Source organism: Callorhinus ursinus, unplaced genomic scaffold (assembly GCF_003265705.2).
Source record: "Callorhinus ursinus isolate GAN/ISIS: 27379988/994484 unplaced genomic scaffold, GSC_fseal_2.0 scaffold9, whole genome shotgun sequence".
Taxonomy (NCBI): domain Eukaryota; kingdom Metazoa; phylum Chordata; class Mammalia; order Carnivora; family Otariidae; genus Callorhinus; species Callorhinus ursinus.
The window spans coordinates 58980113-58993584 of NW_027397071.1; the positions used below are offsets into that span (position 1 = coordinate 58980113).

The 13472-nt window shown below is 57.6% G+C and overlaps 1 protein-coding gene across 4 annotated transcripts in view; it reads left to right on the forward strand.

Moving 5' to 3' along the window:
• Positions 1-12760, forward strand: part of GLIS1 (GLIS family zinc finger 1) — a 233049-nt gene extending 220289 nt beyond the window's left edge. For 3 of the 4 annotated variants that reach the window (XM_073896726.1, XM_073896725.1, XM_073896727.1), the window contains exons 8-11: positions 3983-4139; positions 8903-9081; positions 9698-9865; positions 12265-12760. In XM_073896726.1, the coding sequence (XP_073752827.1) occupies positions 3983-4139; positions 8903-9081; positions 9698-9865; positions 12265-12452 (692 nt within the window). In that variant the 3' untranslated portion in view covers positions 12453-12760. The remainder of the gene's footprint in view (positions 1-3982; positions 4140-8902; positions 9082-9697; positions 9866-12264) is intronic. The other variant, XM_025871883.2, reaches the window with a different exon arrangement.
• Positions 12761-13472: the final 712 nt, after the last annotated feature.

Here is a 13472-nt window from a genome sequence, read left to right on the forward strand (position 1 = left end):
GGGATGCTGCAGGCCCATCCAGCCGGACACGCAGAGCCTCTGGTCCAACCGAGGTGGCCTGCCCGTCCTCCCTGGCAGCTGCGCGAGTCTTGAGCCAGCAGGAAGCCCTCGCTGAGTGGCTGGCGGTGTGGCCTGAGGGGGGATTCCCGCTGACAAGACTGGTGCTCTGCCCTCCACTCCCCCCAAAGAAACCGCAGTATCAGAGCAGAAAGCTCTTCCCACCCTCTGGGATTTCTTGAATTACTCTAACCATTTTAAACATTTTTTATTTTCTAATTTTTAGTACTTTCCCCTCCGTGTTGAAGTAGCAGATTTAAAACTATGTCAAAGCCCTTACCAAACAGCCTCAGGAAGGGAAGGTGTTTACGCTTTCTCTGGGTCGCCCTTCACAGGGATCTGTGCTCACAAAGGTGCACAAGGGCAAGGACACCCCAGGAGGATGGGTCTATGGAGCAGGGATCACACCCTCTTCCATAGGCTGCTTCTCACCAGGTCAGAGTTGCTAAAATAGCAGGCAAGAAGAGACCCCAGGGATAAGGGATGTGTTGAGGATTCCGAAGCCCAGCAGGGAAGAGGGCTGTGACTGGTTAGCAGTGGCTGCCCTGGGGCAGGGGGCCCTGCAGCCCAGCCTCATCATTTTTACCCTGGGAGGACTCAGGATTGGGTAGGAGGGGGACTGACCCAAGGTCATGTGGAGAGGTCAGCAGCAGATCCAGGCTGGACGTCTGTTCTCGCAGACACGAGGCCAGGGCCTATCCCAGGGAGAAGGGCCAGACCCGCAATAGCCATCTCTTGAGCACCTGCTCGGGCTGGTCACTAAACGAACATCCTCTCATTCAGTCCCCATGAGCCTGTGCTGCAGATGAGAAGCCGAGTCACTGAGGCAGCATCAGGGATGGGAGGGGCGTTAGGCCTGCCCTGACAGCGAGCAAGTGGTGTCTTCCCTGCCTCAAGCCTCGGTTTCTCCCCCAGACCTGCTGTGACAACAAATGTGATTGCGATGTGATCGCTTCTATAAACCCAGTGTGCCAGATAATTTTATCCTTATTGTTGTTGTTGCTCGTGGTGAATGAGAAGAGTAACTGTTGACTCACCCATCTCGTAATAACGCATGGCCAACTGTTACGGAATGTGTGCCAGGAGCCATTCTAGGGACTGTACGTGTACGTGTTAACAGAATCCTCACGGCAGCCTCAAAAAGTACATGCTACTATGCTCTTTCTTTTCCAGATGAGGAAACGGAGTCCTCGAGAGGTTAAGTACCATTTTGCTGAGGCTCCACAGCCATTAAATGGCAGAGGCCAGACTTGAACCTGGGGCGTGTGGCCACAGGCCGTGCCCTTAATCCAATAGTCTGCTGCCTCCCTGCTCTTGATGCTGCGCCTCACCATCCTGGCACCTGCTGTGTACCTGGCCCTGTGCTGGTCCCTGTCCTCAAGCTGCTTCCAGCACCGCGGGGAGACCAGGACCAGCCAGGCAGACCCAGAAGTTCTGGACCTCTCTGCGCATCAGCTGCCACATTCTTCCGTAGGCCACAAAGCAAATGCCTGAGGCGCAGTTAGGAACAGATGTTAGGGCCAGAAGTCAAGCACTCGTGGCTAATGATTGATACCGCTGATTTATAGCCTCCAGTGGTGCATTTTGGGGAGAGGCCAGCAGGCTCCATGGCGTCCCCCTCCTGCCACCCCTCACGACGCAGTGACACCCTCATCACCATCGCTGTCTGTCCACACGCTCAGCACACCTAGCCCACCATGCGTCTGTCTGCACCGGGCTGGACAAGGGAAGGTGGGCAGAGGCAGGGGAAGACAGGGCAGGTTCTAGGCGTGTTAGGACAGAGGATTCCAGAACAGAGGGCTGAGGGAGAGAGAGGAGCTCGCCAGGGTGACATCAAATGTTCGTTGTCTAACGATAGGAAAGTCCCAAGAGCTTGTCTCTCATCAGGAAGGGCCAGCTCTCTTCCCAGGAAACCCTCAGGAGCTTATCTGGCAGGCTCCTTTAGCAGACCCAGGGTAATACGATGGGCAGTGGGGGTATGAGAAGCACAAAATCAGCAAGGCTGAGGGAGAGAGAGCAGGATTTATCGGGATTCTAGGCCTTCCTAGCTGTCAGGCCCCCAAATTGGTTCAAGATGGCAGGTGAAGAGGCGCCCAGGAGAGTGGGGAGAGGGGCAAGGCATGAGCAGCACCGAGCCACGCTCTGTCCCCAGAAGACCCCTCTGGTGCCTTCCTGACCAAGCTGGGGAGGGATGTGTGGTGAGGGACGTGGTGGATGGATGGTCGGGGCTGCCCGTAGGAGCAGAGGTTCCCAAGATGGGAAGGGTAAGGACTGGAGCTGAGAGGCAGAGGGCCCCCAAGAGCCCATGCAGAATCCCGGGGTCTCACAGCCAGCCCACAGTGAAGCCTGGACCATAGGCCCCTACGTGGACGATTTGGGACATAGCCTGAGCTGGAGCCCCAGGTCAGTTCCTGGGCCTGGCTTTAAAGGGACTTTCTTTTCATATCACTTGGGAGGCTTGATTCGCTGCAGTTGAGGCTTGGAGCTTGCCATCCCTGCCCTGGCCCTACTCAGTTCCTGGTAGTAGCTTCCTGAGTTGCAGGCCTGGACGAAAGGGGGCAACCTGGCTGGCAACCCAACCATGGATGGGCTAGCCTTGGAACCCCAGCCACCGGAGAAAGTCAAAGTTCCTTCTTGACTCCATCCATGGAAAGAGTGTGCTGTGTGCTCAGATGGTCCTCATGGTAAAGAGCATTGGGTCTGAACCCACGATGACCGGGGTGCTGTGCAAACGGTAGCAGCTGACCCAGGCTAGCTCTAATCAGTGTGAACCCTGCATCAGAGCTCTGGGTGTGGTCCCCAGGTCTGCAGAGTCGTCCCGGGCCATCAACTGGATGACTTAATTTCTAGCAAAATGATGGCAATTTCTATTAAAACTCAAATAAGTGTGGCCAGATTTTAAAAGGGGAACAAAATTGGCCCCATTTTTTTTTTCAGATAAAATGGAGAAAAACTTGCCACCCCTGCTGTGTCCCTCTCAGGCTCTAGTCCCAGAGTTGGGGTCTGTTCTCCCCTCTAATTGGGGTTCCTTGGTGAAGGCATTTGGGAAGCACTGGCCTCAGTAACTGCTCCCAGACCCTCACTTAGGCCCCTGGAGCAACACCTGACTATGACCTCATGTCCCCCATTTGATTGATCCCCCACCTGTCTTCTTAACAAGGGTAAGACCCTTGGGAGTAAAAGTGATAGAAGGTGGTATCACCCTGCAGGCGTCTCCTAGAGGTTTGGAATCGTAGATGAGAGTATGGCTGCCTGCTCTCCTCCATCGGGACCCTTGTGTCGTGTACCGCCTATACGACCGTTTGCGGCATCCCTTCTCATAGGTCTCCTGGGCCGGCCTGCCATCCAGCTAGCACAATCATTCTGTCCTTGGGGCCCCTCACAGTGGACATCCAGGCTGTGTTTGCACGTCTCTGGGGGCGGGTAGTTCATTTCCTCCAAAGGCAGCCCGTTACCCTACAGCAGCTCTGCGTGTGAGGAGTATGGCCAAGCCCTGAGTCTCTCTCAAGCTGTTCTCCATTCCAGGATCCCTGTCTGCTTCTGGGGCTACACGGAACAGCCCCAGAGACTTGAGGCAGCATGCTCCATACAACCCCCCACCCTAAAGAAATGCACACACACACACACACAAATGCACACACACACACACACACACAGCCTGACCAGCTGATGCCTCTGACAGCCCCTTGTCAGTCCACCTCTGCTTTCAGGGTAGCCTCAGCCCCCACAGCCCTGCAGCCAGGGCATGAACAGCAGAGCGGGGCCGTCCTCCCCTTGTTTGGGCCCCAACCTCCTGTTAATATGACCCCGCTGGTTTTCCTCCGTGTGTGTCTCTTTCTGCCAATAGGCACACAGCTCCTGGGTTGTTCACAACCACCTCTAGGGCGTGGCCCAAGCCCAGTGGTATTTGTTTGCTTCCCTGCAGGCGTGTATCCTGGCTCCATCACCCCCCATAACGGGCTCGCATCGGGCATCCTGCCCCCCATGCACGAGGTCCCTTCCAGGCACCACCCCCTGGACGCCAGCACCAGTTCCCACCACCATCTGTCCCCTCTGCCCACGGCTGAGAGCACCAGGGACGGGTACGTACAGCAGGCTGGTCCTCTGGGACAGCAAGCAGGCACCTGCACGGGAGGCAGGTGAGGGCAGGCGTCCTGCGCAATTCGCGGTTGTCACTGATAATGCAAACAGTGGGCATTTATGCAGCACTTGCTGTGTACCGTACCCTGTAGCGAACACCTCCCGTGCACAGCTTCTTTGGCACCTCGCAGCCACACACCAGGTAGAGGGTGTTGGCACCTGGACTTGCTGACGCCTCGCCTCGTGTCCTCCTCCCCCATGAGGGCGGCCTCGGAAGGCGCCGTGCCGCGTCCCGCACCCTGGACCGCCATGCCAGGCGCCCTCGGGGGCCTCACTCTGGCTTCTCTTTGGCTCACACCGTGTGTTTGGTGAGCAGACCGCCCACTGCCCACTCCAGGGGTGCTCATCTGGCCCTCACCCCCGCTTCTGGCCGCGGCAGCTGTGGTCACTGCCCTGCCTTTGGGGACTGTCCAGGGACCCCTCGTGCAGGATCACTGAAAGCAGGAGTGGCCTCTTCCTGTATTCAATGTGGTTCCCATTGTGGCCACTTAATTGGCTGGAAATGGTAAATGTGCTAATTGCTGGCCCCTGGTGCTGCCAAAGTCTGTTTTCCTTGCAAATGGGCAGAGGGCGGTCACATAGCCTCACGGCCTGCCCTCCCCGCCACTTTCACTTATCGCTAGCAGGACTTGATCAAACTGGTCCCCCAAAGCCTGGCCTCAATACCTTCCACCTCTTCTGCCCTTCCTCCCCAAGGCCACAGCCTTAGCCTTGGCTTTGACCTGCCTGTGCCTGGGGCCAGCCTGGCTTCATCACCAAATCTATTGTCCAGGGCTCCTAACTAGGCTCCTTCTGCCACTCACTTATCCGTTCATTCAGCATCCAGTTATTGAGCCCCTGGTGTGGGCGGGCCCTGGACCCCGTGCTGGAGCCACCGATGACCCCAGCCCTGGAGAAGCTCACCATAAGGAGGGGACATAGACCTGCAGGGATTGACATTGCAGGACAAGGGCTCTGAGGGAAGCAGCAGAAGGGGCTGTAGGAGCCCAGAGGAGAACCCAGTGCGATGGGGGACAATGCAGGGAAGGCTTCCTGGAGGTGATGCTAGGCCGAGCCTCCACAGTTAAGTAGCAGTTGACTGAGTGGAGCGAAAGAAGCAGTGAGAATGTAGGCGTGGTGAGAGCTCGGCGTGTTCTGGGGAACAGGCACCTTCCTTTGAGGTGAGCTCAGGAAGGAGGTTGCCGGGGCCAGATCACCCGGCCTGTGGCGGGACTGTATCTGAAGGGTGCCAAGTGGTGATGTGGTCAGTTTGGGGAGGATGGCGTGGCTCGCTGCATGGGGCTGGTTGCCAGGGGCAGCATCGAATGTGGGTGGGTGGCAGCCTGAGCCAGGGCTGGTGGGTGGGGAGGAGGGCCACCAGGGGGCATTAGTGACAGAGAATCAGTGGGCCTCGAGGAAACGCTGGCTGGGCGGGGAGAGGAGGAGCCACCAGGGATGAGCCCCTGGGGAGGCAGAAGTGCTGTTCATGGAGCAGGGGAAGACTGGTGAGTGGGTGGAGAGCCATGAAGAAGCAGCCTGATAGGGTGCAAAAGGGGACCCAGAGAACCAGGCCTCCCTGAGCCTCAGTTTCCTCCTCTGTAAAATGGGTATTAAGATGTCCTCCTCTAGGAAGGTGGTGAGGGTCAGCCATGCCTGACATACACATGCCTGGTACTGTACGTGTCATCTGGGGCAGGTTCCACAGACACCGAGCCCCAGGACCCCCACCCACCCACCCACCGGCTCAAGCCACCTGCTCACTCACCAGCCAGTCCCCAAATATCTCCAACCAAACTAAAATAAACCACAGAGGCCTTTCCCCGCTCAGGCCTGCGCACTCTGCTCTGCCTCATTCATCACCTGCCTGCCGCCTGCATAAGGGCCCGTCAGGAATTCCTGCAGCGAGAGGCAGAGTGATGACAAGACCAGGACGGCCCAGCCCGCCGTCCAACCGCCCGTGTCTGTGGGAGCGAGGGCTTGAGTCCTCCCAACCGGCCAGGCGCGCAGGCTCCGTCGGCTGGGCTGCGAGAGAGGAGAGCCCTCAAGCCTGACACCAGGCCCAGGCCCAGCTTGAACGGGTCTCTTTTTTCAGCCCCTCAGAAGAGAGGCAAGGCGGGGAGGAAAGGCCTTCAGCCTCCCCTTCCTGCCAAAGTCAACAGGGAAGGCCACTCGCGGCTCCCCGGTGGTTTGCTGGGACGTTTAAATAGCTTGACAGAATTATCTGATTCACTCAAAAATATGCTAAGAGGGCCTGACTTCATGACCAAATTTATTTACCCTGGCTCAGGGAAGACGCCGAAAGGGCGGTTTTTTTCCCTAGCCCCATACGAGGTATGAAGCCCTCAGTGTGCCAAGCCAGTGAGGTTTTATATTAATTTTTATAGGTGCCAATTGAAGCAAAAATATTTGATTTAGGAATCATTTGCATGACTCAGAAGAGGAGCTCCAGATGCTCTTTTTTCCTTTTAAAGAGTTCAGGTAGAGCAGCGTAACCTCAGCCTTCATGTCTGCTGCCGAGAGAGTCGTGTTCTGTTTAATTTCACTGGCTGTGAAGGTGGCAAATGTGAATTTATGGCAGGTTTGAGACAGGAAAAACAAACTTTGAGAATGCATGTTTTTTTTTCCCCCTTCAGATCTGGTTCTCCTTAATTCTGCAGCGCTGTTAATCTCTGGGTTTTGTAGCTGAGCGATTCAGAAACCCGTTTGTTAGCATTTATCAGCTGTTTGCTGTGTGCCAGGCCCAGGGCTGAGCACGGAGCCCCTGAGAGGTGAGGCCTGGCCCTCCCGCAGGAGCTCCCAGGGGAGGGCACCGACCGGAAGTCAGGGAAGAACGGCGTGGGGTGGGCGTAAGGCAGGCAGGCATCACGCAGTAGGCCTGAAGGAGGAGGATCCACCCTTCTGGCCACCGCAGCCCAGCCTCAGCCAGAGAGGTGGCTGTGAGGACACATGGCTTATACACAGCCACACACACACCCCCAATTTGATGGCCCTGTGAGAGAAGCCTAAAAATAATCCTGAGGATGATAATGAGAAGTCGTGGAGCCTTAATGAATTCAGTTCATTAACTTGAGGCTGCGTGTGCGAGATGTTGGGCTGGGGACCAGGGCCCCAGCACAGAGGCCTCCGTGTTTGCCTGCAGTGCACTCACAGTGGTGGGGTTCCAGACATTGAATGACGGCAGTGCAGCAGAGGGTGCCCAAGCTGGAGGGAGCAGATGGGGGCACCCAGCAGAGCTACAGACGTAGGGCCCACTGGCCTCTCCCCAAATCTTTCTCTGTTTCAGGATAGTCTTGCTTCCCTCAGAGAAAGGCACTGATCTGTCCCCTTAACGCCTCATGTTTTAGAGGGTAGGCAAGGGTAGTATTCCTGGCCTGAAAAGATCACTTCAGCTGTGACATTGAATTTGTACTACATTTTAATGTGGATCATCCAACAGACCTACAAAGGCAAATAAGAGAGTGGACACTCTGAGCTCCCCCTGCCTCTTTCTGCAATGCACATAAGGGCTTTACAGGCAATGAGCCTTCAGCCTGGTCCCCAGAGCCCCCAAGTCCATCTGACCCCAGGGCCAGGTTTGTTCCTGTGAGCAGACCCCAGAGGCGTAGGTGGCAGCATGAGGAAGGAACCTGGGCTGCAGTGACCAATTAGATGACCCGCACGGGCTCAGCGGCGTTCAGGGTGACGGCACAGCTCTCAGCTGCTTCGGCCTCATTCCAGATTGTGAGCTTCCAGAAACACAGGCTCAGGCCTGCACCACCTCAGGCTCTGTATGAAGGGAGGTGGTGAGCCCCCCCCATCACAGGATGTATGCAAGTGAAGGGATGGAGACAAAAGATCTCTGAAAGCACACTGTGCAGGGGAAGAAAGCCCAACTTAGACATCAGAACTTTCTGCTAGTTTTCTTTCCCTGCGTCTTTATAATAACGACGATGACTCACGGAGTGGCTAAGAATACATCTGACATCATATTGGGTGCTTTGTCCACTTTGATTTATTTAATTTTACCCTCATCCTAACCTGTGAGGTCAGTGCTGTGTGGCCAGGACTAACTTGGCGAGCCACGTTTCTGAACCTTGGTGTTTTGATCTGTGAGGCGGAAACAAGGACTTCTCTCACGGGCCTGAGAGGAGGCGGGGCTCAGCAGGTGGTGACTGTTAGTGTTCTGCTCCGGAGCTGCCGGGGGTTCAGCGCAGCTCTTCCTGGGCTTGTCCTCCAGGTGGCCAGAGCGCAAGCGCAGACAGAACAGCACAATCCAGCGGGGGGGCGGGGGGGGGGGGGTGCTGGTACTTCGCCCAGGTCACGAGAGTCCCAGTGTACCAGCTGGAGAACACAGCCACCCTGGGGGCAACACAGGGCTCAGAGACATTAAGCATCTTGCCCGAAGTCATGTAGCCAGTGAGAGCAGATGGGGTTTAAAACACGGTTCTGTCGACTCCAAAGGTCATGCTGATAACCAGTGTGCCTTGCCGATTGCCAGTCCTAAATACCAGATAGAAGCTCTTCTTTACTGATTCCTTTGGACTCTCAAGCTTGGAGGACTTTCAAATTTAATTCCAGTTTGAACATAATCTGTAGTAAAAGCTTGCTCTTCTAACTGCACTGTCTTAAGAGCAGATCAGGTAGTGAGCTCAGCATGGCTGGAGGGAAGCAAACAGCAGCAGCCATGCCTCTGGCCCCCACAGCCCCCAGAGCCTATCCTGCTGATGACTGTCTCTGTTCTCTCCAGGTTGGGACCCGGCCTCCTCTCCCCTATGGTCAGCCCACTGAAGGGGCTCGGGCCACCACCACTGCCACCATCCTCTCAGAGCCATTCTCCGGGGGGCCAGCCCTTCCCCACACTCCCCAGCAAGCCACCCTACCCGCCTTTCCAGAGCCCTCCACCCCCACCTCTGCCCAGTCCACAAGGTAAGCTCTGGCCGGGGGCCTCTCTCCACAGACACCCACTGACTCCTGCTCGGGGTGCCCGAGGGGAACGGGGCACTGACCTGGGGGAGACAGTGGGTCATCAGAATGAGGAAGGGCGCTGAGGGCCACGGTGGTCAGCCAGGAGTCAGGTGACCCAACATGCCTCGTCGGGGGCACTTCTGGAGGAAATTCCATTGGAGGGGTGAGGAAGAGTTTGTCCCATTGACAAGGCATTGAAGGGAACAGCGTTGGCGCTGGCAGGGGGTGGGAACGGCCTGCTGCTTGGAGGGAGGTGAGTGAGCAGGCATCCCAGGAGGTGGGGATGGAGGACCGACAGTCCCTTCCCTCAGAGCACTGCATCAGCCACAGATGACTCAAGTCAGGTGCCACCACGTGAGGCCACCTTACCCTCCCCGCCCCCCGTGGCAAGCAGAGAGCTGGGAAAGGGGCCCGGGACCCCTGGCACCTTCTCCCCACTGGAGCCCCCTTCTCTCCCTCACACCCAGCATGGCTAGACAGGATGATGTGGGAGGCTGAAGAGCGCAGCAGGGACAGCCCCCTCTTGGCCCCCGGCTCTCTTCCTTTGCTAATGCAGCCCCTGATGCTGCCTCTGCAGGGTACCAGGGCACTTTCCACTCCATCCAGAATTGTTTCCCCTATGGCGACTGCTACCGGACGGCTGAGCCCACAGCCGGTGGGGACGGTCTGGCCGGGGAAGCCCACGGTTTCAACCCCCTGCGGCCCAATGGCTACCATGGCCTCAGCGCACCTTTACCTGCCACCGGTAAGCCCCACCTGCATGCCCCCCTTCCCTGACCACCTACCATGGCCCAACCCTGTGCTGGGTGCTTATGCACATTGTCCTGAAGCCCTGGGACGGCCGAAAGAGGTAGAGTCATCGCCACTTGACAGAAGGAGAAATTGAGGCTCACAGAGGTCCCAGGACCCCACAGAATTGGCATTGACACCCTGCCTGCCTCCAAAGTCAGTGTTGCTTCCACATCGTCACACGGCTGATACGTGTCTGCTCTCTGGCAGGTTTCTGAAGACAGAGAAGAATCAGACTTGAGAGCTTGCAGTCTAGTTGATGTTTCACTTTAACTATTTACTGAGCACCTACTGTGTGCCAGGCACAGTTGTAGACCGTGGGGAAACAGCAGAGAAAGAGACAAGTACGGATCTTTATTCAACAGATAAAATGAGACTGGAGCGGCCACACTACTAGGAAAGGACGGAGCCTAGAGGTTGTGCTTGTCCCTTGTGGGGCATCCGTGTCCCCTCCAGGGCCCTGGGCCTTCCACAAGTAATGCCCCTGCCACGGGGGAGAAAGGCAGTGACAGGGCCAGGGTGGAAGGGCTCAGACCAGCAGGGCTGGTGCTGATCAGAGCAGGGGCATCAGAGGGGTGGGGCCAGACCCTCCCGGAGTAACTCAAGCCACACCCCACCCCAAGTCAGTCTCCAGGCCCACGTCAGGGGGAAGCTACGAGGCCTGGGGCAGGATGGGGGCCCCAGACAAAGGAGAGCCTGAGACCCTGTGCCAGAGGCCCCTTGGGCAGCTCTGGGGGTGTGCAGCTGGGGGTAGAAGATTAAGGACATAGGGACAACCACGAGGCCACAGGTGATGAGATGCAGAAACCTTGGATCTATCTGCACGCGGGTCCATGGGTTCCTGCCCGCACACATGCTCTCACGTCTGTGTATGTCTTCTTTCTTCACACATTTGTGGTGCACGTCTGTGGTGCCTGTGTGTGATTTAAGGCCCGCACAAGTGGGCTCCAAGCAGTGCGAGCCCCCCTGGGTATTTAAAGAGCGCACAGGGCACAGGTGCTCATGTCTCGCACGTGTGCAGACATCACGCTTGGGCCTATGTTCATGCCCTGTGTACACACGCGCATGCTCCCTACCCCCGTATTCCCACCTGTACGCACACTGTGTTTCCCTGTGCCCATCCCACGACTCCTGTGTGCACAGACTGCATTCGAGCGTGCTGTGAGAGTGTCTGTGGATGGCAGCGGGTCACATCCGTGCATCATCAGCAGACGTGTAACCCATCCCAGGGTGCGTGCGGGCGGGGGTGCGTGTTTCCTGTTTGCACACACGCGGGTCGGTGTGTGATGAGGACTGGCCAGCCATTCCCAGCACTGCTGGCTCTCCCCTCACCTCATCCTCCCCCTGCTCCATCCGGCCCATGGCGGGATTTCTGGGTTTAGCGGCAGGAATAAATAACTCGGACAGGCAAGAGGCAGCTTCCATGCCCCCACACCAGCGTAGTGGATTCTTCTGGCTCCCTTCCTCCCCTGCTATCTGGGTGGCAGCCCAGCGTTCAGGGCCCATTCCAGGACCCGTGAAGCTGCCTACACCTTCTGCCAAGCTGAGCACAGATGTGCAGGATTGATCCAAACTGACAGGGTGGGGCTGTGGGGCCTCAGGAGTAGTTCGGCTTAATCCCACTGCACAGATGGAAAGACTGAGGCCTGCCTGTCTTAGGCTACAGAAATTTGTGACAGCAGCTCAGGGACAGAGCCCTTAGGGCAGGGACTGGATAAGACCCTCCAGGTTGAAGGCCTTTGAGCAGTGACCCCACCCAGAGACAGCATGTCCAGTGGAAGAACCAGGTGTCTTGGGGCCAGATGGATCTGGGTTCAAATCCCAGTTCCCCCACTTACAAGCAAGTGACCTTAGGCAAGTGTCGTGGCCTCTCTGAGCCTGCCTTCTCAGCTATAAAATGGGATAATGACTTCCCACCTCACAGGATTGTTGAGAAGCTTAAGTGAGATGGCTTCAAGAACCCTCAGTAAGAGCCCAGTGAGTGCTCATCTCCTTCTTTGGGTTTCTTGTGTCTGGTTGGGTAAAGGAACCTGAAAGGGTGGGGATGGGCTGGGTTCCCTCTGCCAGGAGGGGACCAGCCCCCGAGGACAAGAACTGTGATAGCCCACCTCTCCCTTGGGGAAGCAATGGGCGACGGACTGCCCCAAGCCCGCCGTCTGTCCAGCTGCCCTGGGCCCCTTAAGGGGCGTGCAAGGCCTAGAGCGCCTCCTCCCACCCACCGTCACCCCTCTCTGGAAGAGCAGAGTCTCAGGGCAGGCCCGGCCGGAGGGACAACCATGAGAAGGGACCCTGGGCAGGAGGACGGGGTCAGGGGGCTGGGAAAAGATAATGAGGCAGAGCCCCTGCGTTCTCCAGCCCGAACCCTGTTCCCCACCGTACCCACAGGCTACGAGGCCCTGGCCGAAGCCCCCTGCCCCACAGCACTGCCACCACAGCCACCCGAAGACATGGTGTCCAGTGGCCCCGAGGACTGCAGCTTCTTCCCCAACGGGCCCTTTGACCACTGCCTGAGTCACATCCCGTCCATCTACACGGACACCTGAAGGAAGGCCCCGGCCGCACCTGCCCCCCTCCACCGCAGGCACTACCTTGCCCGCTAGCCGTCCGTCCCCACCCTCCGTGCACCCAGCCTGAGCCACCAGGCCCCAGCTCCCCACAGACTCGGGGTGGCCTGCACTGGCCAGGGACGATCCCCTGTTCGGACGTGCCCATCAGGACCCGTGACCTGCGACGTTCCCCTGACTGTGTTTTCCTTTTCTCTCCCCAATGGTTTTGAAATCACAGACCTCGTGTATATAAAATGTACAGGATTTGTTTTCCATTCCCCTTCCAGTTTTATATTTTGGGTTTTTACAAGAAAAACATTAAAAACTGGAAACGAGATGTGGGGGCCTGGTTCTGCCCGCGAGCCGGTGTCGAGACCAGCAGTACGGTGGAGGGGTGTGCAAGGGAGCCGGGGCAGGGGGCCTGGGAGGTGCGGGGAGGGGGGCCCGCCTCACATGGCCCGCACTGCCTGCTGGTCCCAGGACCGGGGCGCAAGGCAGGTGAGCTGACCAAGGCTAGGGCTCACACTGGAACCCAGATCGCCTGGCCTAGACCGTTGCTCTCTGCACGGACTTCGCAGCCAGTAGAACAGGCTTCCAGGCTGGCGCTGGCTTCAGGTCAACAGGGAAGGCCGTGGGGCTGCAGGGCAGGCCTTTTGGAGACAGAGCCTCCCGAAGGTGGGTGTCAGGCTACAGACAGCGTCCCTGGGACACAGATCCCCACCCCACCCCAAGCCCTCTGGGAGGGGAGAAGGAAACCAGTTCTGAGGGCACCGAGGCTCCCTCAGGGTTGCTGTCCTCCCCTGCCCGGCTCCCTCCCCATCATCCAGACCTGGGCAGATGGCCTGGACAGTGTCCTGCATCTCACCATGTCACCGTGAAGGTCATCTGGTCAAAAAAAAAAAGTCCTCCAGGAAAATTCCTACCTCAGCATTGCCGAAGTGAAATGAATTAAGGGAAGTCGCGTGTACTGCAGACCTACTGTGTGCCGGGCTCTCCTCGGGCGGCTCTGTGGGGGAG